Below are 23,873 nucleotides of genomic sequence, written 5' to 3'. Positions count from 1 at the left end.
GATATTTATGAAAATCTAATTCGAAATTATATAATTTTTTATAAAGTATTATAAGTAATATTTGCTACAGATGTATTCTTATAAATAATACCTAAAATATGATGTACCGATCACACGAAATTATAAGAAATCATATCAATATATTCTAAAGCTGCTAATAAGCCTATTCTAAAGCTGCTTTTTGCTTTAACAAAGACTATTTATGTATTAAGTACGTAATGAGAGCAACCCATTCTTAATTTTTGGAACAACATTTCGGGTTATTAAAAAGGACTCCTTTTCTTATTTAAAAAGAACCATTTCCGTTGTGATATTTGTTATGACGTTAACGTTTACAGTAATTTCAAAGCATTTTTTTAGAAAGCGAATTGTACTGTTTTATTGACAGTATTGTATACAATATTGACACACAATTTGTTAGACGAATATCACTATTAAAAAGGTAAAAAGGTCGCAGTCAGATATAAGTTTTCACAAATGTAATCGATTTTCATTCGACAGAAATAGTTTAAACAATTTTAAAGTATAAAGAAATTATTTTTATTAATTAAAATGAATATCAAAATTAAAACTTTATACTGACATAATTTTGTACATAATATTGACCCTCTTTAGATCGTATTACCGACACCCGTTTTTAAAGCTAAAATACTCCGAACCTGTAGTAAATTCTTAGTGTCAGAATTCGGACATTAGAAAGAAAATTCAAATTCGATTTTAATTAAATAAATACGAAAATAAAAATTTAAATATTCTAAAAATGACGACATTTGTAAAAATACGGATTTTTGACGTATTACTGACACATATGTCAGTAATAGAAGCAGGGTCGAATTTTAGATGTTCCTAATACTGATAGGAATTATTTTTTAAAATTCTTATTTATTTAACGTTTTTACTCCGAATAACTTATAAAATAAGATAAAGAATAATCAAAATATTTAATTTAATATAAATACATATATTTTTAACCCTCAAATAAGTCAAAAAGCAATAAAAACAAAATCGGAAAAATTAAGCAAAAAGTATAAGAAATTCTCCAATTCAACCCACCATTGCTATGTCTATGGAAACAAAACTGATTTATGTTCAATATTTTGGAGTTATTTCAAAACTAAATAAAAGGAAGTATTGCGATAATTTGAATTAATCTAGAAATAAAAAAATATATATATGTTGTATAGAGAAAATCTCTTAATAATTATAAAAAACCTCATGTATGTCAGTATTACCGCCACTGTCAGTATTAGCTACACTTACCTTATCTCAACTATTTTAACTATAATTCAATTAATTGTAATTTTATTCTCGCATATACATATTATAAAATCCATTCTATAATATCATTCAGAAAAGGGTTGAGAAATAACGCGATAATTTCTTTAAAATTATTAATATATTTTTTTGTCCCTATATCAAAATGTTGATTTATACTAAAAAAAAATATTGTAAACATTTTATAGAAAATAAACAACATTTTTATTTAAAACAAAAAAATTTATGATTATGTTAGCAATATTGTTAGGTCTACTTAGACTCACCATAATTTTTGTTTCTAAAATTATAAACAAAATTATTATATATGTATATGTAGAATATTATAGGAAAATATAAAAAAAAATAAAAGAGCTTACAAAAGATTATTTCCGGTAAATTGGCTTGTGTGAGTCAAGAATTTAGCTTTTCATTTTTATATTATTTTTGTTTGTCTAAGCACATATTTAACAATGCCATATAATATAATTGAAATAATAAGCTATGGGAAAGCATATTTTACATAGTATTTTAAAGTGAAATGAACACAAAATATTAGATTATTTTACTTAGAGAGCAAAAAAAATTTCAAATGTACTTATAAGGTTTTATTTATGTTTTATATGTAAGTATAAGTAATAGAATTCTTTGATTTATGCATTTTATTGTCTTAGTTTAAGTGTTTTCTAATTGCTGGATTTAATTATAAAGAAAATATTATTGGTTTTGTGCTAATTTTATTGTCTTTTTCTGATTTATTTTCAGTTATGAATATTGTTCATCATATTTTATAGTTATTATATCAGACTACATGTGCCAAGCCATGGCTGCGAAATTGAAATTAACATGTAGTTACAAATTGAAGTTAACATGTAGTCCTGCGTGAGAAATGAATCGAGCTAAGTGTATGATTGCTAATTTTATTAGCTGCAACATATGTACCTAAAAAAAATTTCGAACTTTAGATTATTTATTTTAAAGGTTTAGAAGTTTTGTTATACAAAATATAACAACAAATAGACTATCAAATAAAATTTAATTTAATTCTCGTTTTTTAAATTTTTGCTCCGAGCCGGATAGAATGTGATGGAATTGGCCCAAACTTTTTAAAATATTTAATATTATTAATGTATAATTACATATATGTATATAATAAAAAAATTTAAATGCTTACCTGTACTTTTAAATTACCAACTAAAGTTTCAACTTGCTTCCCCGCAGCAAAAGCTTGTAATAATCCATTGTGGAAATCATCATTTCCATAAAGGCCTATATATATATATATATATATAAAAAATTTATTATAAATTTAAATTACATTAAAATATATTAAAATAAATTTACCTAAACCTACTGCTGCACAACAGACTAATGTTATTATAAATAATGTACAATTTTGACATTTTTGTGTTTTCGGTTTACGTGGCTTACGATCGCAACAACGTGTTAATAAATAAAATAATAATCCAAACAATGCTAAAATTAATAATGTTGCTGGTATTGATGCTAATATTCCTAAACTCTGAAATTATACAAAAAAAAAAAAACAAAAAGAAATTGTTAATATAAAATAATTAACATTATTTTAATAAATAAAATATATACATACATATGCAGTCAGATACATATAGATATAAGTATATAAGGATTTTTACGTAAATATATATATATGAATGTAATTATTGGTCAAGTAATTGGATATTTGTGATAAATAACACGCATAATTATTAAATGCATTTTAGAGAATCTTAATTAGAATCATTTAACATATTTGACTTAATATGTGGGTATATACTTAATTATTTGTGCAGGAATACTTCCAAATATACAAACATTTTTAAACTAACTAACTATTTTAATAATTTAATTACTTAAAAACAAAATATTCAGTAACGAATAACCAATCGTGTAGTAAAAATTTCAATCACATCGCTGTCATTCTATTTGCAAAAATTTTTGTTCCGAACTTTACTTTTTTTTCCAACAGGAGGACATTTTGCTGATTTAATTAAGTTAAAATAATTGACAATTTAAACCACAATAATGTCAAAAATTTTATTTTTTCAATAATTTGAATGAGTGAATTTTTAAATGTGTCATATTACTGCTATATACGTAGTTCACAATTTGACATTCATTTTTTTTTGACATATTGTTATGTAATTTAAGTGAAGTTTTTATTAAATTTGTAATTGTTATTGAGTAACTGGATCAAAATTTTAGAATTTTTGTTTAATTTACAAATCATATAGGGTATATATGTACAAAAATAAAGAACAAAATGACAACTTCACTTATATTGTTGGCGAAATTATCAATTGCAATTTAACTAATAATTAAGATTTTAATTTTCATAAAAATTAAATTAATTTTGTGAGGTTATGATATAAAGTTTTAATGTTCCTATTACGTTCTAAAGAAATTCCGAATAAATTCTCAAACTACTTTAATTTGCCAACATAATGACACAGTAAATTTGGCTTCAAAGCGATCTGGTTATAATTATATTATGACAATATTGACAATTTCGATTCTCAGTAAAATAACTTTCGAATAAAATCGATTACAGATTATGTTTACATTTAAGTATCTAAGATATCAGCACATTACACTAAAATCAAAAATTTAATTACCCAACTATTTCAAAAATTTTTTCAAAAAAAAGAAGAATATTGAATTTCCAATTTTAATTAAAATATATTCACAATACAAATATACCTACATAATTATGTATAACTACTTAAATATGTTTATGACCAGCAGAAATTCTTTTTATGGTATTCCCAACATAATAATTTTACTACTACTTGCTCATGTTGTTATTTAAAAACTTAAGGTATTATACTTATTATATAATCCGATATAAAGTTTACTCATCACTACTTAAAAATAACAAATTTTTCTTGCCTCCACACTATAAAGTATAATAATTTGCATAAATTTTAAATTTGAAATGAAATACTAGTGTTTTAAGTAGCTAAAATTACATATTTTTATGCTTATTATACACCTGATTAGACTTCTAATGGTAATTTTTGGTCAACTCAATTCATTTTATTGTTCATTCTTTTTCTACAAAATGAAATTGAAAAGAACAAAGCAAATGTACAATAAGAATACAATAACTACGTAAGAAATGTAAGTAAAGTGTAAATGAAAGATCAAAAAAAAAAAATTTATTTTTTTTGGTCAGAAAGAATGTCTTTTTTTTTTAATGTTTTCCTTTTTAATACGTACAGGGTACAAGCACATTGCAACTCTAGATCAAAATTATTCTACGTCCATTATTGAGCAAAATTGATTTTTGCTCATGTGTATTGACATTGACAACATTGACAACAATTTCAAAAAATAATAGGATTTGTTTTCTAACTATATGACAGAGTATGATTCAAAGAGTAATAAAAATTTACCAATTGCCATTTTACCTTGACGCATAAATGTAAGAGAAATAATTGAAAGAGAGAGAGTTTGAAAAAAAGAGAGAGATTGAATTGAGGGAGAGATATTTTTGAAAATTTCAAATTGCTTTCCTGAATATTTTTCAAAATGTAACTTAGAATATTTCTGATCTACATACTTTATATATGTATTAAGTGAGCAAAGAAAGGCAACTATGAAAATTTTATCGTGTTTATTTTGAAAAAATTCTCTTTTTATGCTTAAATAGAAAAAATAAAAAAAAAAAACAAAATTATAAAAGATTAAAAGTTAACGTCCAATTTCCGTTTATAAATCCGCTTATAACTGATTACTTAAGGATTTAAATAGTCTCATTTTTAATGTTTCTTCCTATATTTTCATTAAGAGTTCAGTTTTGTTTTTGTTTTCATTTAATAAAGTACGAGTATTACTATACTTAACAGTTTTGTTTTCCCTCTATGTTTCACACATATTTTTCATATACCTATTAAGATATATTTGTATATAAGTAAGTATTGTTATGGTGGTACATGAGACCTAGTATACCATAAACTATGCTTGTATATATGTATACATAAATATTTATTAATTTTGTTTATTTAACTTGACCAGCAGATTTACGTGCATATTATACCATGTTTTGACCATTTCAAGAAAAAATAGAAATAATAATTTCATTCTATTTTAATTCATTAAAATAATGGGTACATATTATATAGGATTAAATATTACGGTATTCAAGCATTTATTCGAAAATGATTTAATAAATTTTTCACATTTGATATTTAATATAAATTGGAATTATTACCTTCACACCGTTACAATCAGAACCGAATCGAAATTTCGAAAATCCGAAATACACCGTTACAATCAGAACCGAATCGAAATTTCGAAAATCCGAAATGTGCAAATATCTCGAAATTAAATCAATTTCGCTCCAAATCAATCTCAAAAATTGTTGTACTTATATAGTATGTCGTAAAACGTAGCGCCATCTTCTTGACAGCAAAAAAAAAACCATTGAACTATTTCTATTGAGAGTAACATAAGATTTAAGATTTTTTAAAAGAACCACATGCGATGATACTACTTGCAGTAAACCGAACTATATGATGAAGTTCACATAGAGTGTTCTCTTTATTATTATAACTTCATATTGACACAAGTTACTCGATTACAAGATAAATAAGTTACGTGAATCAGCGATTAATTTTAAATTGCTAACTTTGAAAATGTTGTATTGTTTTTCTGGTTCATGTTTGAATCGATTGGTAATAATTTGGCAGGGAATACTGATCATTAAAGACAATAAAGGAACGCAATTTGACAACTCATTTTAAAGTAAGTACTCACGTATAAGTTCCTACATTTGTCATATTTGTTGCTTTTGAATGAACAAAATGCTCGCTTTGTTTTCTTGATATCTTAGGTCTATAATCGATTTTATTTAATATTAGAAATTATTTTATTAGAAATATTGTATTCAATCCCCATAAGTATTTGCATAAAAATAAAAATTCTTACATATGTATGTGTGTATATTTGTCAAATTAAATTCGAAAAATTTACACTTAAAAGATATTTACTTGGAAAAAGAGAAAAAAGAAATAAATAAAAATTAAACTCCAAAAACAAAAAAAATAAAAAAAATTTTTTTGGAACCGCACGAATTGGTGTAAATTTTATAATAATATATTCTGGCTATGCTATCTCTATTCATTTACATCTGTACATTGTATATATACTTGTATACCGATAGGGCTCGCTGTCAGCTTTAAACTTTAAAATTCCAAATTTTTGGTAATACTTTAGAAAAAATAACAAAAATACGAATCATAATTTTAAAATATAAGCCATCTGGTATGTAGAAAAGAAAATATAAAAAAAAAATTTTTTTTCAGAATTGGTTGGTATGTGGCAAAGGAATAAACCCGTATATATAAGTATATTAATAAATATTCGCTTTTTTTTATTTTTAAAGTTTTATTAATGCGTTGGATTGCAACGGAAATAGATTGATAAATTCCAGACTAAAAGAAGAATAATAAAATTTGAAGAATATATGAAATTAAAAAAAAAATAAAAAGTTTAATATTCTTTAATATTATAAGATAACAGAACCGCAATATGCGTAATAAATAATTTATACAGTGTTTCATTTCATCCAACACCATATAAGAAATATTATGCAGCGCATTACCGTAACTTCTCGCGTTTCACAGATGTGTGGCTACAATTACAATATTTAACATTAGTAGTTCTCAATTTTAATAAGCATGTATGTATAAAGAAAGAAATGTCATATCAGAGATTTTCATCCGAATATTTTAAAAAATTGAATGACAGCTATCAACAAACAGAATTATAATACAAATTGAAATGTACTCTTAAATAATATAAAACACGTATTAGCAACATCAAGTGTTTGAACTGCAAAATATTCAAATAATTGCTTCAATCGATTACAAATAAATGAATTATTCTAAATTAAAATTTTATTAATCAACCCAATCAAATGACATCAAATATTAACCATGAATCTGTCAATTTGTATTTCAATTCCGAAACACTTTGTAATAAACAATGTATACAACTACAGTTACATTTAAATTTATATGCAACATAAACAAAATTTTAATAAATTCAAATTTTTTTTAAAACTATCCTATAATTTTCCAATTTTTAAAGGCGCAAATTATTAAGTACCATAAATGTGCGCAGAAAACCACTATAAATAGAAATAATAATAAACACTATAAAAATTTAAGTATAAGTGTTATATATATATACACATATACCTAGATGGTTACAATTATATTGTAACTAATTTTGAATTTATAATTAAAAATGCCCGCTTAAAATAGAAGTTAATAAAAAATTTTGTTTCTTTTAATTTTCATTTTATTTTTGTTCTTTTTTTGTTAATAAAACACTATGTGGTTCAGTCATCAGTGATTTGCAAGTATACTATTGTTAGAATTATTGAATTTATATTGTTATACTTATTGTTATACATAGTTATCTCATGAAATAAATTTTAAATGTTAAGAAAAGAAAAATTATGTTTACTCTTTACCCACAGTTTAAAATTATAATTTAAATAATATAGGCAACACTTAAATAGACACGCATAGAGCCCAATCAAATGATAAATATCGATTCAAATGAATAAGTATCGTAAGTATATAAGTAAGTAATAATTAATTAATTCTGAAAATTTATGCAGTTATTGAACTATAAAAGTCATTTATTATAATAAATAATTTTTTAATGATTTAAAAAAATTAGAGCAAATAAAATGAAGAGAAGAATAAAATTGAAGAAATTTATTTATAATACTTACTTATTAAAATTTAAATGATTTCTAATTGTAAATATGAAAGTTAACAATCAATAATTCAGAATGGGGTGAACTAGTATAAAATTCGATTACATTCACAATATTAAGTAGATGTCATTAAAATATCATAAATAAAGTAGATTTATTTGTATAACTTTACAGTTTTTGCTGCCGTCAATATTTTTTTTATAGAAAATTATTAAGAACGTAAATTCGAAAAATTTAAAATTTAATCGATAATTTTACTGTATTTTATATGCAATTTAAATTTAATACAGTCAACTATTATACAAACCTGTTATACAACAATAGTTTACTTTAATACATACTTGAAGAATTAAAAGTGTAGAACGTATTAAAATACTCGTACATAATTTGTATATGAAAATTTAATTGATATGCGTAAGGCATAATTGCAAAATGATTACTCGTTAGAAATACTAATTTAGCGGAGCACCTAAAACTAAATTTACATGGAATTATTTTTGATTTTTTTTTTTTTTTTTTTTTTTTATTTTTTAAATGACAAAATAATAAAATATGGTTGGGTATAATAGTTTAATGTTTAAATTTATATTTTAAATTTTTAATACAATTTATTTAAAATTTCATTTAATATAATGACATAAAATTGACAGTTGTTTTAAAGTTTTCAACAGATTCGTAAAAGTTGTCACTATATTTTATTGATTAAATGTCAATTTAGTTTTGAATTTGATACGTAAATATTAAGTAAGTATATTAATTTATTAAGTATGTGTAATAAAAAAAATATAAGTATTTGAATATAAATTATTTCAATGTTGCATTTTCAATATGGTTATACTGTTTGTAACATAAAAAACAAGATGTCATCGCACCTTTATCTCTTTATATGCTAAGAAAATTTATTACAATGCAACTTCCAAATCAATTGGCTTCAAGAGTATTCAATGAAAGAACAACAATTGAAATATTTTGTGTTTTGCTTCAATCGGGGACGCTATGTAAAATGCACCTTCTTTAAAAAAAAAAAAAATTTGTAAGGAATCTAGATTTTCTGAAACAGTATTTAAACAATCATAATTAAAGCTGGTCGTAAAGTGTTATACGAACAGTATGGGTATATTTCTGTAATATATTTGGGGTTCTAAATCGAATCCCGTAAGAATTGAATATTTCGTAATCGAATTTTCAAATGGGATATGTGATTCTCTTCGTTTTCATTTCATAGACAAAATATCGTATTTGGTTTTATTTCAGAAAAGACTAAAATTGATTCTAAATTTATGATATTTTGAAAAATTTATAAATATTTTTCAAAATTATTAGCAATTATCTGATTTCTCATAAGTATATCAAAGCACTATTTTTTTTTAATTCTAAAAATATATGCATATATATACTATCGACCAACAACCTTAAGTAAGTACACATTATATTTAATCATTGCAATTTTTTGATATCCTGTTAAATTTCAAAAAAGAAAATTGTTGGTTTTTTTCTGCTTTTTCCAGTTCACTACTCACTTTAATAATTTTTGCATCAAACAAACAAAATCTGGTATACACTTACATATACGCTATAATATGCAAGTACCGAAAAATGCAACAATTTTTATCTTTGAAAATTTCGCACATTTCATTGGAAAGCAAAAAAACCGTATAACAGAAAAATTAAAAAAAACAAAACAACAAAATTTATGATCTGTTTTAATAAAATTTTATTTATTTTCATCTTTTTTAAAAATTTTTAAAAATTTTTTATTTATTAGTTATCTAAAATTAGAACCGGAAGAATATAATATGTTTAAGATATGTTATACATATAAGTACATGCATACGAACATTCATAAAATATTGTAAACATAATTTTAAATTATGCCATTTGGTTGTGAGGATGGACCGACCTTTAATCTTTTTCCATAATATTTTTGTGTTTTTTTTTTTCCCTCTTTGATAATGGTTTTTTCATTTTATGTTAAAAGAAGCAAAAATATAACAGAAACCATTTGCCTTTCGCTTTTATTGTTAAAGCAATAAATTTTGCAAAAGAACTTTTATATAAAAATTTCAAAGAATTCATAGTTTATAGTAAAGCAGTACAAGATTTTTATTAAGCCTTTTATAACAATTTATTATGGTGATTGCATATAATACCGTATAACTATTTATGGTAACTATAAATACGTTACGAGAAATATATTGTAGAATAGAATCGCAAATTAATATTATAAGATTCAAAGCAATTTATAGGTTTACGTTGAAGAAAAATTATTAATTTTTTTTATTATACAAAGCGAAAGACGGGTAATTGTTAGCGATGTTTGGAAATGATAAATAAAATATGTTTTTAAACAAAAATTTTGACATTTATTTTGACAAGTCTATTTATTACATAACAGGCAAATAAGCGCGGTTAAATTGGTACTTAGAATGAACTCAAACAATATTGCAACACAAAATACAATCGAATTTTGTTATAAAATTAATTTGAACAAGTAAAAATCAAAAATTCGGTATATCGAGTTCAAATACGCCATGCAACCCAAAATGGTAACACTGAATTTTTCATTTCATCAAATTTATTGCAAATACAGTTCTCCCCGGTTAAATGCACCACGCTTAATTGATTTTCCCCTTTTATTGAACGAAAAACTAAGGCAACTTTAAATCCCTATTAAAATATACATGAATAACATCGTTTAATTGAGTCCCGTTTAATTGAACAACTCGCTTAAATGAATCTCTTTTTTTGGTATTACCTTATAAAAACTGTGAAAAATTCCCCTGTTTATTGACCTGATAACGGCATAAACATTGTACGGAAATTTTTTATCCCACAAAATAAATTTATTGAAAACTTAGATGAAATGGAAACCTTTATTATTAAGAATCATTACAAACATAACCAAACGAAAATTACAAATTTTTTTAAATAGGTTTAATTTTTTATTATTCTATTTGTTGTTGTTAAACTAGCAATAGTAAATTTATTGAAAAATTAGATATAACGTATGAAATATTTTGTTTTCTTTGTAATATGAAATATTTATTTTTAATTTTTGTTATGTTATGTGATATAAAAATATTATGATTTAAATATTTTGAATTTGAATTCATAGTTACATTACTTAGATGGATTTAAAATAAAGAAAAATTTAAGTTTTTAAATTTTGAAATAAAAAAAAATTTGAGTTTTAGTATTTCATTAGTGTATCCCCTATTTTAAATATAGCTTTTTACCTAGGATATTTTGATAAGTATATGTAATAGGATATGCTTCCTATTGTTTTTACTAATTTTATGCAGTAGCAGGATCAAATTCGTTTTTGCGCCTGATCTTCAATAGCGAGTATTCGTTTTCATGCGTAAACGATTCAGTTAAAAAAATTCGTTTTATTGCACCAATTGTTCAATTAAACGGGATTTTTTTAATTGATTTACCCGCTTAATTGATACAAAAAGTGTGCAACTTTTCTCGGTTCAATTAACCGGGGAGAACTGTAAATGCAAATGTCTAGCAACATTATTTTTAGCAACAAATTAATGTTTCGGGATTTTTTAAAAATTTGATTTGCAGTTTTGTTACTTGTACTGGCAGGGTTTTGGAGTCGCAAATTACTAAAAAATTACAATTGATAATGCATGTTTCTTTAAATATTTATTCATTTAATTTTTTTTTAGCATAAATAAACTGGACGGGGTAAATGTGCTTCATTATTTTCTTTTGATAATAAAATGAGTGTAGGTTGAATTCTGATTCCAGTTTTTTTTTTTAATTTTCTTTCATTTTTTTTTGTAGAACAATAAGTATAAAAAGGAACGATAAAAAATTTACTCCTTTGTAACAAGAAATACTGATAACATTATAAAAACAAAAATTAAGAAGAAATTCGCGAAAATAACAAAAAAAAAATTGCATAAGTATATATGAAAATGTCAGATAACCGAGTGTATGGTTTTTAAGTTGTTGCTACTAAAATGTTGAAAATATGCAAACAAAATAATTTTATAATGATAAGAAAATTTTTATTATTTTTAGTTTATGGTGTTTTTCTTCGTTTTTTGTTTTGTTATCAAAATAAAAATGGGAAAGGAGACCTTATTCATTCAATCAATTTAGAGTTATTCAATGTTTTTCTGTTTTGTGCTTAATTTGATAGGTTAACAGGAATGAGAGAAAAAAATTTCATCAGAAATGCAGTTTTTTCCAATTATAGTGAAAATATTTGTTGTAATGCTGCAATTACATGTTGTCACACAATGAAATTATTTGACATTTCTGTGGAAATAATGTAGGAAATGCCATATACTTTTGTCATATTTGAATATATATCGTAATTTTTTAAAAGTTATTTCGATTAAAAGACAAATTTTGTATAAAATCATTCTTTTGATATTTTAATTAATAAACAAGCATAGAAAGGAAAGATGATTTCAATTTACATTTTGTCTGAATTCGAGACTGGGTATTCTGGGCACGAATTCTTACTTAATAACTTTTTAATTAATTATATAAAAATCATTATAAAATTAGACACAAACTAATCAAAAATCATTTAAATATTTATTCCGTATTATGAATTACATATTTAATGATTTTATGGGAAAGCCAACCTCATGACCTAACTGCTCTAAAAATGAATATTATTGTCTAAAGCTTGGGCTCCACGCTCTAGAAGTGTTTAACGGTCGAAATTAGTTTAATATTTTTCATTTTTTTTTTAATTATAAAGAATATTCTTTTGATTTTTTTTTATCGTAACTGATGTGATATAAAATTTAATATCGTAAAAATTTATATCGTAAATATTTAATATCGTAAAAGTGATAATGTTTAAAAAAAATGCTATGAGTGAGTTTGTTTCATTGAATTTTTTTTGTAAGCTTTTATTTAATTATTTTCACCTTAGTTTTTTAAAAGAATTACACCAATTTTGTTCACCAAAAGTTTTATTCAACTGACATTTGTAACCACACTTTGTATACGACTCACATTGTCCCTAATTTCCAAAATCCAATTTCAATATCCGGTTCATTTATTTGATTTTAATTTGATAGAGCACAATCTTTTGTGTAATTTTCATTTCCTTCACAATTGCTCAATTTATGAACGCATATAATTCAAATGAAACCAACACAACAGTGTGGTAGCTCTATGGTCAAACATCTGCATTTAAATTTAAATTTAATTTGTATATATGTATGTATATATATGTATATATTTATACGAAGTGTATATTTAATGTTTATTTAACAAAATGTTGCCTGTACCTTGCTTTCTATATATGTGTTTTTTTTTTTTTTTTTGTAGAGTTCCCGGCATTGAAAAATTACAATCAAAAGGAAATTATTTCTTGTTAAAGGTCTTTTTTAAAGTTAATTAAATAAATATGTGCATAATGTATTGCAATTTTTGTTTCTTCCTTTTTCTTATTATTTTTTTTGTATCGCCATATTATAAAAAATGTTCAACATCTGGTCGCAAATTTTATTAAACTGTTAATAGTTTCAACTTTAAATTTTTTAAAATATACAAAAATTAAATTAAACTACTTATGCATGTAGAATTTGCATTAAAAAGCAACAAGAAAGTCGTCATAAAGAGATTCTAAAAAGTGAAAAATTTATTATTTTTTTTTCATTTTTTTTAAAATAAATCATAAGTAATCAAAATTTTGTGTGTTTGTACATTGGAAATGATGTTTGCACATGTAAAAATGAACACAATCAAAATATTTGCATGTGATTTTTGGCGCGAAAATAATTTATGAGGCTTTTTTTCATTGTCAATGGTTTGGTTGAATTATTGCGCCAATAATTCACGTTCATAACTGTAATCTTGGTCTAAATTAAAAGAAACATAATTGTATGTTTTGTCTGTATGTTTAATTAAAGAAAATTTTTTTTTTTAATGTGGGGTCTGGTCTTTTTATAAAGAAATTTCAGATAATTAAACCAATTTATTACTTAAATGGTTTTTATGTTAGTTTTGAAAACTTTTCTCAGATTCTTCGCCTTGTGTAAGGTAAGATAACCTGGGTTGTATAAGACTTCAATAATGAAAAAATAATTTCGGCATCTATAAACGTAGTTTAGTATTCTGAGCAAGAAAAACAATAAAAAAAAAGAAAAAAATTGTTGTGCATTTCAGAGAATTTTTCTAACAAATTTTGTCAAAATAAGTTTAAAACTTCTTCACCCTATACCCTAAAACCGAAGTTATCAAGTTCGAATAATCTCATTTAAATAAGTGCGAATAGTTATGCTTTTAAATTCAACAAAATCCAGTAAATTTACAAAATTTCATCATTTTTGAGTAAATAGAAATGAGTAAATTTTATACACGACAATCTTTTTAACTCATATAATTTCTTATATATAAATAGAAATTTTTAATTTTTATAAGGGTTTGCTTATAATACGGGTGCGTACAAGTATATTAACTTCATTTAGCGTAACCATATAGGAGAATAGTGTTGCAAATAGTAGAATTAAAATAATTTTTAAATTCTACATAGAACCAAGTATGTATAACTAGTACATAATTAGAAAAATAATGGAATTTTAGGACTCTTTTCCAAAAAAAAAAATGTATAAGTACGAGTATATGAGAAGAAAAGGTTTTGTATAACAATATAGAAAAAATTTATAATTAAAGCAGAACATTGTGTTTTATTATGAAAATGTGCTCAGCATTGTTTTAAAGTAAAAATAATGATTTTTGAAATTTGCAATTATACATTTTTTGTGCATATGTACGCAATTATATGCATGTAAACATATTTCATTTAAACATGCATATGAAAAAAAACTCACACTTTTATATTATACGAGTAAATTATAGCACTAACATAATTTTGTAGAAGTGTTGCCGCATTCAGTTAAGAAAACATTATTTCTTATTTCATTACAATTGAGAAATCACGACTGTAGCTGTAACTAACACATATATTGCACTATATATAGTAAGTAGTTTCATTGCGTTCCTGAAATCGTGGAGTATAGCTTAAAACTGCAATACTTAACTACAAATTGTAACTAAAAAAAATTCTTGGGGAATTGATTCAGGAAACTTCAGGAAAATATGAGACTGGCATGTGACATATAATGAGCAAGAACCGGAATTTCAACATTTTAGATGTTTTCTTAAAGGCGGCACTATAAACCATTTCGATTCATTTTAAACCCGGGCTTTATGTGCTTTTCACGTTGAATTAAAATTTTAAATATTTTTTAAAAAAAAATTAAAATATAAATTTTTAACTAATTTGTTAACAAAGTTTTTTTTTTTTTAAAAAACAAAAATTATTTTTCCCCCTCTTCTCCTTTATTAACCTTCTAAAAATTTTTCTTTTATATATTTTATTATTAAAAATTTATTGTTATGAATAAATTAACCTAGAAAATTTAATTTTACATCAAATGTATATAAGTTGTAAGCATATTTATGTTTGTATACATACAGACACAAACATCATAATTATTCCTATATAATTTTTAATTGTAATTAATTAAAAATTTATAACAGTAAATTTATATATATATGCATATATGTATATGTAATATGTGTGTGTGTGTGTAGGTATCCATTTTTGTCCTCAATATTAATTAATAATAAAACAAAAAATATGAGTAGTCGATCAAACGGAGTGTTTGGTAAAATAGCACATTTCTTTTTATATGGGTCTAACTAGAGCTTATAAAATTACATATATGTTGATTGCTTTAAGTCAATTGATTTTTTGCAAGACATCAGAATGTAATTTTCCAGAGCTTTCTTCATTGATAGAGCGTATTTTAGTGCCCGCACCTAAAAACGAGATCTTGCAAGCCTGTAAGAGGAAATAACTCGAAGGGGAGAGAGTTTACAAATAAATTATATTTTGTTTTATAATTAAATTATAGATAGTATATTAGAGTAACACATTTCTGCCGCCCACATGCATTTGTTGTTCTAGTTAAATAAAATATTTATCGATATTTACAACTATTAAAATTTGATATTTATCTGATTTATCGTTTAGGAGGTGAAATTATTGTGAAAATTCATGAAAAAGATCAATTTGAGCAAACGTCCAAATTAATTTGGAAGAGTCCATACGGCAACTTGACATTTGCTTATAGTTTTTTAATGATAGAAAAAATAATTTTCGAATTTTCAGTTTCTGCGAAATATTTTTGATTTGGACAAGTTAAAAATTGGAGGGGAGGCGAATGCATACACAAATTTTATTAGAGAAAAATGGAGTCTTAGCAATTAAGCTTCACTTGTGAATTAAAAAATATTTTTTTTGTATTTTAAACCATTCAGAAATTCGGTAAACAGACGACTAGACGGACAAATGGAGTGAAACTAATAGGGACATTTTCTTCAAATTTTTTTTTTTAGCTGAAAATGTGCTAAAAACCACCCAGTTTGTATATAAGCCCAACTTTAAAAAAAAAAATTATAACGAAATAATTTAAATATTAAATTTTATGGGTCAGAAAAAGGTTAAGATTTTTGTTTCTCTTGTCTTTTTTTTTTTAATTTTTGAATTTTAACACTATAAAAACTATTCAAAACAAGTAAGTAAATAAGTAAGTATGTGAAAATTTTATATGGAAAGTTTAAAATGCATAAATAATTTCAATATATGAGATGTAAAAAGAAAAACAACAATACTTTCTGTTGGACCTTAAAAAGAGACAAAAAAAAAAATTTTCAAGCCTAAAAAATGTTAATTGATTTCTAAATTGAAATCTTTATCAAAAAAAAAATGTTATTGGAATTTTACAAAATTTATGTGTGTACTTACATTGTACGCACTCATATCAAATGTACAGTCATGTATGGTGTGGCAAACTATTATACTTAGTCAATAAAAGCAAAAATTGTTAAAAAAAGACAATAAAATGGCACTGAGTTAAGTACGTATGTATATACTTTTTGGACAATGCTCTCTTATATAATGAACTGTACACTTTAATGCACACCTTTATTAAATGAATATTTAATGTACACATGTACACACACAACATCACTCATTTAGGTAGTGGATAAATAATGGTATTTTAATTGAAAACTCTTTACATACAAGTGTGTATTTCCAAGGTAATATGTGAACGGTGCAGTTACTTGCGATGAAAATGCAAATAAAAATATTTAAAAAAAGAAAATTTGAATTTTTTTTCTCTTTATAAACAAGATTTCATTAGAATTGATTTTTTTTTTAAATAAATCTTATGATATTTTTAATACTTTAATTTCATATTCACATCACTTGTGGTAAATAGTCCATGTGGAAGGGGTATAGATATAATATTCTTTGAGTCGAAAATAATTGCGGTAATACAGTATATGACTGCTCAATTCAAATTAAGATTGGTATACTTGATGAATTTCGATACGCATTATATTCTATAATGAAGCTGCTGAATTTAGTAAAATTGACAAATGGATAGATGAGCAGAAACGAAAAAAAATATGGCTCAATTTTTTTCAAATTGGATAGCTGAGTGGGTAAATCTATTTATATATAATTATTGGTTCATTAAAATCTGAATTAAATATTAATATAAATAATTAAAGTTTTGGAGTGTATATTGAGGAATACTGAACATATTGATTTGTGATATTGTTCTAATTTGAATTGGAGCATACACATATGCTCATTAACTAAGGAACTTTAAAGCGTAACTAAAGGACAGCCAAAATTTATTCCCAAATAACTAGTGTTTTATTCTCTCTCTCTTATAGTCATATAAATTATGGAATCAAAATATGGGTTATCGACTACCAAAGAAACTATATTAACAAATGTACTTCAAAAAAATACAAATTATGGCTATAAAAATTCTCTTCAATTACTTACGATTGCCTCAAAAAAAAACAGAGCTTATTCAATGTAAAAAATGTAATCGACTTTTAATCAGGAATTTAATAAACATATTAAACTAATACTACATATTGATGAACTATATAACAACATGTATGTAACAAAGTCATTCATTTTTTGACTAAGCTGTTCCAAAAAGGCGTAATGAATTCCATAAATACAAGGAACAGAATAGTAATATACAGTAGTCGAAAAAATATGGTGCAATGAGCCGCATTTTTATTAAAAATTTTTTTTTTAAATAAATCTTAAAATTTAAAAATTGAAATCATATATCATCTATATGTCCCAACTTGAAAGGAAATTAAAACACAAGATATGTGAATAACTTACATTTTAGAGCCTTGTCGTCTACCTCACTATTTTACTCGGCAAGAAGAAATTTAGTAATTATCATGTATTTTAAATACTATACTAATTTGTTTATTTTAAATACTATAAGATTGCCAAGAATTATTGTATTTTTTTCTAAAATGTCAACAAAATTTATTCACTTTGTTTTTTAAAGTGAGACGTTGTTCAGTCGATAATTTAAGAAAAAATGCAAAAAATTAAATTGAAAAAATTAGTAATCTTAGAAAAACGGAAAATTCTGATTTGAAAGTGAATAAAAATTGAGTAGAAAAACAGGATACACGATTAGGGTGTTTATAACCTTTAATAATTTGGAAAAAAAAAACTCTTAAATAGTTCCGAATTTTATTGATCTAGTTTTATTGTAAATACTAATACCGTACAATGTTTGTAATACCGTGCAATGTACCGTACAATGTAAATTAAAATATTAAGAATTTTAATTTAAAATGCAGTGGTTTTAACAAAAAATTTTTTATTTCGTAAATTTTAAGAATTTCTTAATTTCTTTTTAAAATTATACTTATAATTAAGCACTAAAATTTCCTCCACCTTTTTTTTTTTATATAAAATTACGAAAAATTCTAAAATCATAATTAAAAAAAAATTTTCATTTTTATTAGTTACAAATAGTATTTTTGTACATAATTATTGGCCTTAACTTTTCTCTTTCTGAATACAATAAAAAAAACAAAAAAATAAAAAGGACACAAAAATAAAACTATTAACATAATTTTCATTTTATATAAGTGTAAGTAATTGAATAAATACTGTTGAATACTTTCATTATTTTATGCAAACACATTCAATTGTACATGCATTATAAATATTGTTAATAAGTAGAAAATGACATAAAGGACAAGAGGAAAAAGTAAAAAAAGAAAAAAGCATCTTGAAAATTTTCTTATACTTTTATACAACAACAAAAGCACATGTAACTATGAATTAAATTTTACTTTTTCTTCTCAAAAGAAATTGAAAATTTTTTGAACCCCTTTTATATACACCCTCTTCCTCTTTATAACAACTATAATTGAAAAATCTTTGAAATCCTTAAAATGTCTAGGAATATTTAAAATTATTATTCTTGCTCTTCTACCTTCCCCCCCCTCACCCCCCCCCCCCACCATATTTTGTTCTTAGAAAAAATTTTTTTTCTCCCTGATTTTTATAATTTCATTTTATTATTGTCCAAAAAGGATGTGAAAGGATGTGTGTATAAGACGAGAAAAACACAAAAGAAAGGAACTTAAAGAACAAGTATAGAGAGAGAAAGAGAGAAAACAATTAAAAAAGTGACCCTCTTTTCTACTTTTCCTTCTCTTTGTTTTGTTTTTTACGCACCATAAAGGGTTAAAAATATTATTATAGTTTTTTATTTTATTTCTGTTATCCTTTATATTTTAAAGTGTTTGACTTTTTGAACTTTTTTTTTTTTTTCAGATATAAAAACTTGTTTTATAGTTTTATGTTTATAAAAAGAAGCTGTCGTTAAGTATTATTTTTGGAATTATAAAATTGAGAGTAGTAAGTATCTATTGTATTCAAAAAGAAAAAAAAATAAATATTTTGATTTAACAGAATCGTAAGTATTATAAGTGGGAAGAGGAAGACAAAACGAGCTTCCTTCTTTCGAAAGGACATTAAAAAATAAGTTTCTTATTTACGTGTTTCTTGTTTTTATTGTTTTTTCTTTGGGTTTTTCTATGAGATCTTATAAAAATAGAAAATTACTATAAAAATTTCTTTTTCTTCCTGGACAAAAGGACATTTGAGTTTTATACACATCTGTTAACTAAATCAAGAAAATGGAATAAATAAAATTTTGATTGTTTGATCTTAAAGTACAAAAACAAAAAAAAAACTTATGCAATTATAGGGCTATAATTAAGGGATTAGGTCAATTTTTTTAAATATAAAATTTTTTTTCGATTTAAATCTTTTTTGATTTTCAGCAACATGTTTCCGTCAGGAGATTTTAAAACGAGTACTTTATTTGTTTATATATTTTTTATTTAATTTAGTTGGAATATTGTCCTTTGACTTATGAATTGAGCGTTAATTTTACATGCCTCCTTCTTCGATAAAGAAATTTTACTTATCACGTTTCTCAAATATAACATGCTCATTCTACGCCTGAAGATGAAATCAGCTTTGGGATCGGTATTTGGGTTAAATCAAGTTCATAGTATTAAAACTTAAAGGTCATTATAGTTAATGATATACAAATTTATATATAAAATTAATGAGATATTTTAATTTACTATAAAAACTAAATTATCAGTAACTTCCAAAACATGCACGATATACGTAATTTTGTTTAATTAACTTGATTTAAGGCCAAATTTAATTCCTAGTCTAAAGTTATTTTTTTTCGAAAAAAGTTGAAAATTTTAAGTTTTTGGCCACTACTCTCTTCCGAATTAATTGGAGATAAATTAGTCAAAATTTAACAGAACATATTATGACCTTCTATAATAGACTCTAATATAGGGACTCCATATAATGAATCTTATATAAACTATTTGAGGGGCTCAGAAGCAGAGTGGCTTAAGCCACAATTTGGATTATGCCACTTTGCTTTTGAAAAATCAGAAAATTTTTACAAAAGCAAAAGTAGTTTTGTGGAAAATAAATAGAAAAAAAAAAATTATTTCGAAACTGGAAACTAATATCACTGATTCTAGAAGATGTACGTAACCGATTGCAGCAAAAAAAAAAATTTTTTTTTGTATTTGTGGCTTACGCCACTCTGCTTCTGAGCCCCCTATATAACATAGGGATTAGGATTCAAATTTATTACAAAACTGAAAATTCTAAAATTTAAACTAAGACAGTTTTTGATTGTAATTTCTTAATTTTTTACAAAACCAAACAGTTTTGTGTAACAGGCGTAACAACTTGAAATAAAAATTTAAATTACGTATTTTGATTTTGTAATCTTATATAATTGAATCTCAGTAGGTCGTAAGCATAATCTGTCAAGTAGGGTGCGCTATTGATTGACATTTAAATTACAACAGGATCAATACGTAATTTTCACATAATTTCAAAGTCATAACATCAAAAAACTTAAGTAATTCCTTAGTAAATGAATAATATTTTGAAATGTCGTGCATTATAGCACAGTAATTAAGTATTACACATTCCTTGACAATGAATTTATTAAATTACATGCATTTTAAATTATTACATCATTAAAATTATTACAACATTTCAATATCTGACTAAGTGATGACTAAATTAAGAGTATTCAATTCATTTTACAAATCATTTTTTTTAAATTTTACATCATAGTTGTGATTTAAGATTACATCATTTGAGTATATTCAAAATATACGCTATAAATTATTACAATAAAATATTTTTTTTTTTATGAATAATAAAGAGCCTAAGAGTTTATATATATGTATACATAATATAGTAAGTATGTCATTATAACTTGTCTGTATATACACGTATATATTCGAATACACAAATGTATTGCAATCAAAAATTTTAAGTTCATATACACTTAAATATTATACTCATGTATAGTAAAAGTTTACATAAATTATTCAATTTAAAATTTTACAAATAATATACAAGTATATATATTTGCATATTAAGTATATATACTCGTATATATATATATATATATATATATATATATATATATATATATATATATATATATATATATATATATATATATATATATGAAAATATAGGAATTTAAGGTATGTTAACAAATTGAAAAACAAAAACCATAAGTATTTGTTTCAACTCACACAACTTATATGAAACAATAAATTCTGTATAACAGTTATTGTGGTAAAGAGAGAGAGAGAAAAGGTGTAAAATACAAATTTTTATTTGAAATGTATTTTTGATAATTATTTGTTAAAAAGTTTTCTTTAAATTTTTTCAATAAATTTTTTAGTTTTTATACTTTTATACTAACTTTTATACTACTTACAAATAAGAATCATTAAAATTATTATTCAATTGAGAATATTGTCGAAATATTTCAAATATTTGATTTAAAATTAAAGCTTTATATAATGTAAATTAAAATAATGGCTCACTTGAGTTCTTTTGCAGTTCAATTCAGTATATAACAAAATGCTATTAAAATTTAAAAAAAAAAAAATTCAAGTTTAAAATATTTCAAGTTCAAATTTTTATTACTTACTTATTGTAAAAATTTATATTGAAACAAATGTATACGTACTCATATAGAATGTTTATTTTTGCAATTTTGTGATTTTTGAAATGATTTGGTAATAAAAATGTAATTGTAGTATAAGAATGATTTTTATACAAAATTTTTGAATTTATGACAATAAATTATGATTTATGTTATGGATTACTGACCTTTCATAAGCTATTGAAATCATTTGGGACTATTTGGGGGAGAGGGGGTTTTCGTTTATGCACACTGTGCTGAAGGCTCTGCAACAAGTAATTTCCGCACGATCCTGATATATGTATATTCAGTATATATGCAGCCTAAAATAATTTTCCAATGTGGTATACAAATTAGGATTATTCTAGGAATTATAATAGAGAGTATAACTTCGTTTTATGTATATACTCGTATTTTGAACACATCTGTTATTCAAGTATAAGTAGTTGGAACGCTTTATTATGTTAAGAAATCATAATCAAGCGGTTAAAGATGAAACAATCATAATATAGACCAAAAATTTTTCGCTTTACTACTCATTGTAAAACTACACATTTTATTGCATATTAAAAAATTATAGAATTATTATGAAATCGTTTTTTATTTTACCGCCATATTTAATAATAATTGCTATTACTTAAAATGAATATTAAATTGATTAAGTAATATAATTGTGTGAATTATACTAAATTACATACATCTTTACACATATGTAAATATGAAATGAATTAAATTAAATAAGTGCCTACAAAAAAATAAAAGGAACTTATGCTGTTTTCATATTTATTCTGACAAATTTAAGTTTGTTATGATTTTGGGTGTGTGGTTAGATTGTATAGTTGCAGAAATACTCGTAAACAAAGAAAGAGAAAAAAAAAAACTCCAGAAATGACGAAATAATTTTTTTCTTTTAAAAAAAAAACCTTACCACAAAAAATTATTATTTTATTTATTTATTCAAATGAAATTAATTTGTAACTGGTTGCGCATACCACTAAGTTTATTTTTAGCACATATTGAAAGCAGTCATTGAAAATTTTATTATAAAATTTGAATTAATTTTTAAGTATTTTATATTTGTATTCACATATCTTTTGTTTTTTTTTTCAAAATTAGTTTTAGAAAATTATTAAAATTTTGTAAAATACTTTATTATTCTGCAAGTGAGTAGAAATTGTAATCAGAAATTCCAAATTAATATTACTTATAAATGTAAAAATTGTGACACTTAAAATGATGAGTCAAAATTTAGCATTATTACATTGTGTCATAAAATATTTTTAATTTTAAATAAACACACGCTCTTTAAGTTTTTTGCGACGTATGTTCTCAAAATCCGTATTTATATATAAAGGGTATTTCGTATAAGGTGCTAAATAATTTCAGGGACGATCAATTTCCAACAAAAATTTTACGAATAGAGAGGGACGGGAGTGTGGGAGGGATGAATAAAAAAAGGGGGAGGGGGGGAA

General features: G+C 23.7%; 1 protein-coding gene across 4 annotated transcripts in view; it reads right to left on the bottom strand.

Annotated features, from left to right (window-relative positions):
* LOC129618461 (protein tweety-2-like) overlaps positions 1-23,873 on the bottom strand; it is an 88,613-nt gene that overhangs the window by 5,948 nt on the left and 58,792 nt on the right. For all 4 annotated transcript variants that reach the window (XM_055533235.1, XM_055533234.1, XM_055533237.1 and 1 more), the window contains 2 exons: positions 2,599-2,776; positions 2,429-2,523 (listed from right to left, as the gene is read on the bottom strand). In XM_055533235.1, the coding sequence (XP_055389210.1) occupies positions 2,429-2,523; positions 2,599-2,776 (273 nt within the window). The remainder of the gene's footprint in view (positions 1-2,428; positions 2,524-2,598; positions 2,777-23,873) is intronic.

Source organism: Condylostylus longicornis, unplaced genomic scaffold, assembly GCF_029603195.1.
Source record: "Condylostylus longicornis isolate FDR11 unplaced genomic scaffold, ASM2960319v2 ptg000006l, whole genome shotgun sequence".
Taxonomy (NCBI): Eukaryota; Metazoa; Arthropoda; class Insecta; order Diptera; family Dolichopodidae; genus Condylostylus; species Condylostylus longicornis.
Note: the sequence above shows the minus strand (reverse complement) of the source record. Positions and strands in the feature narration are given on the sequence as shown.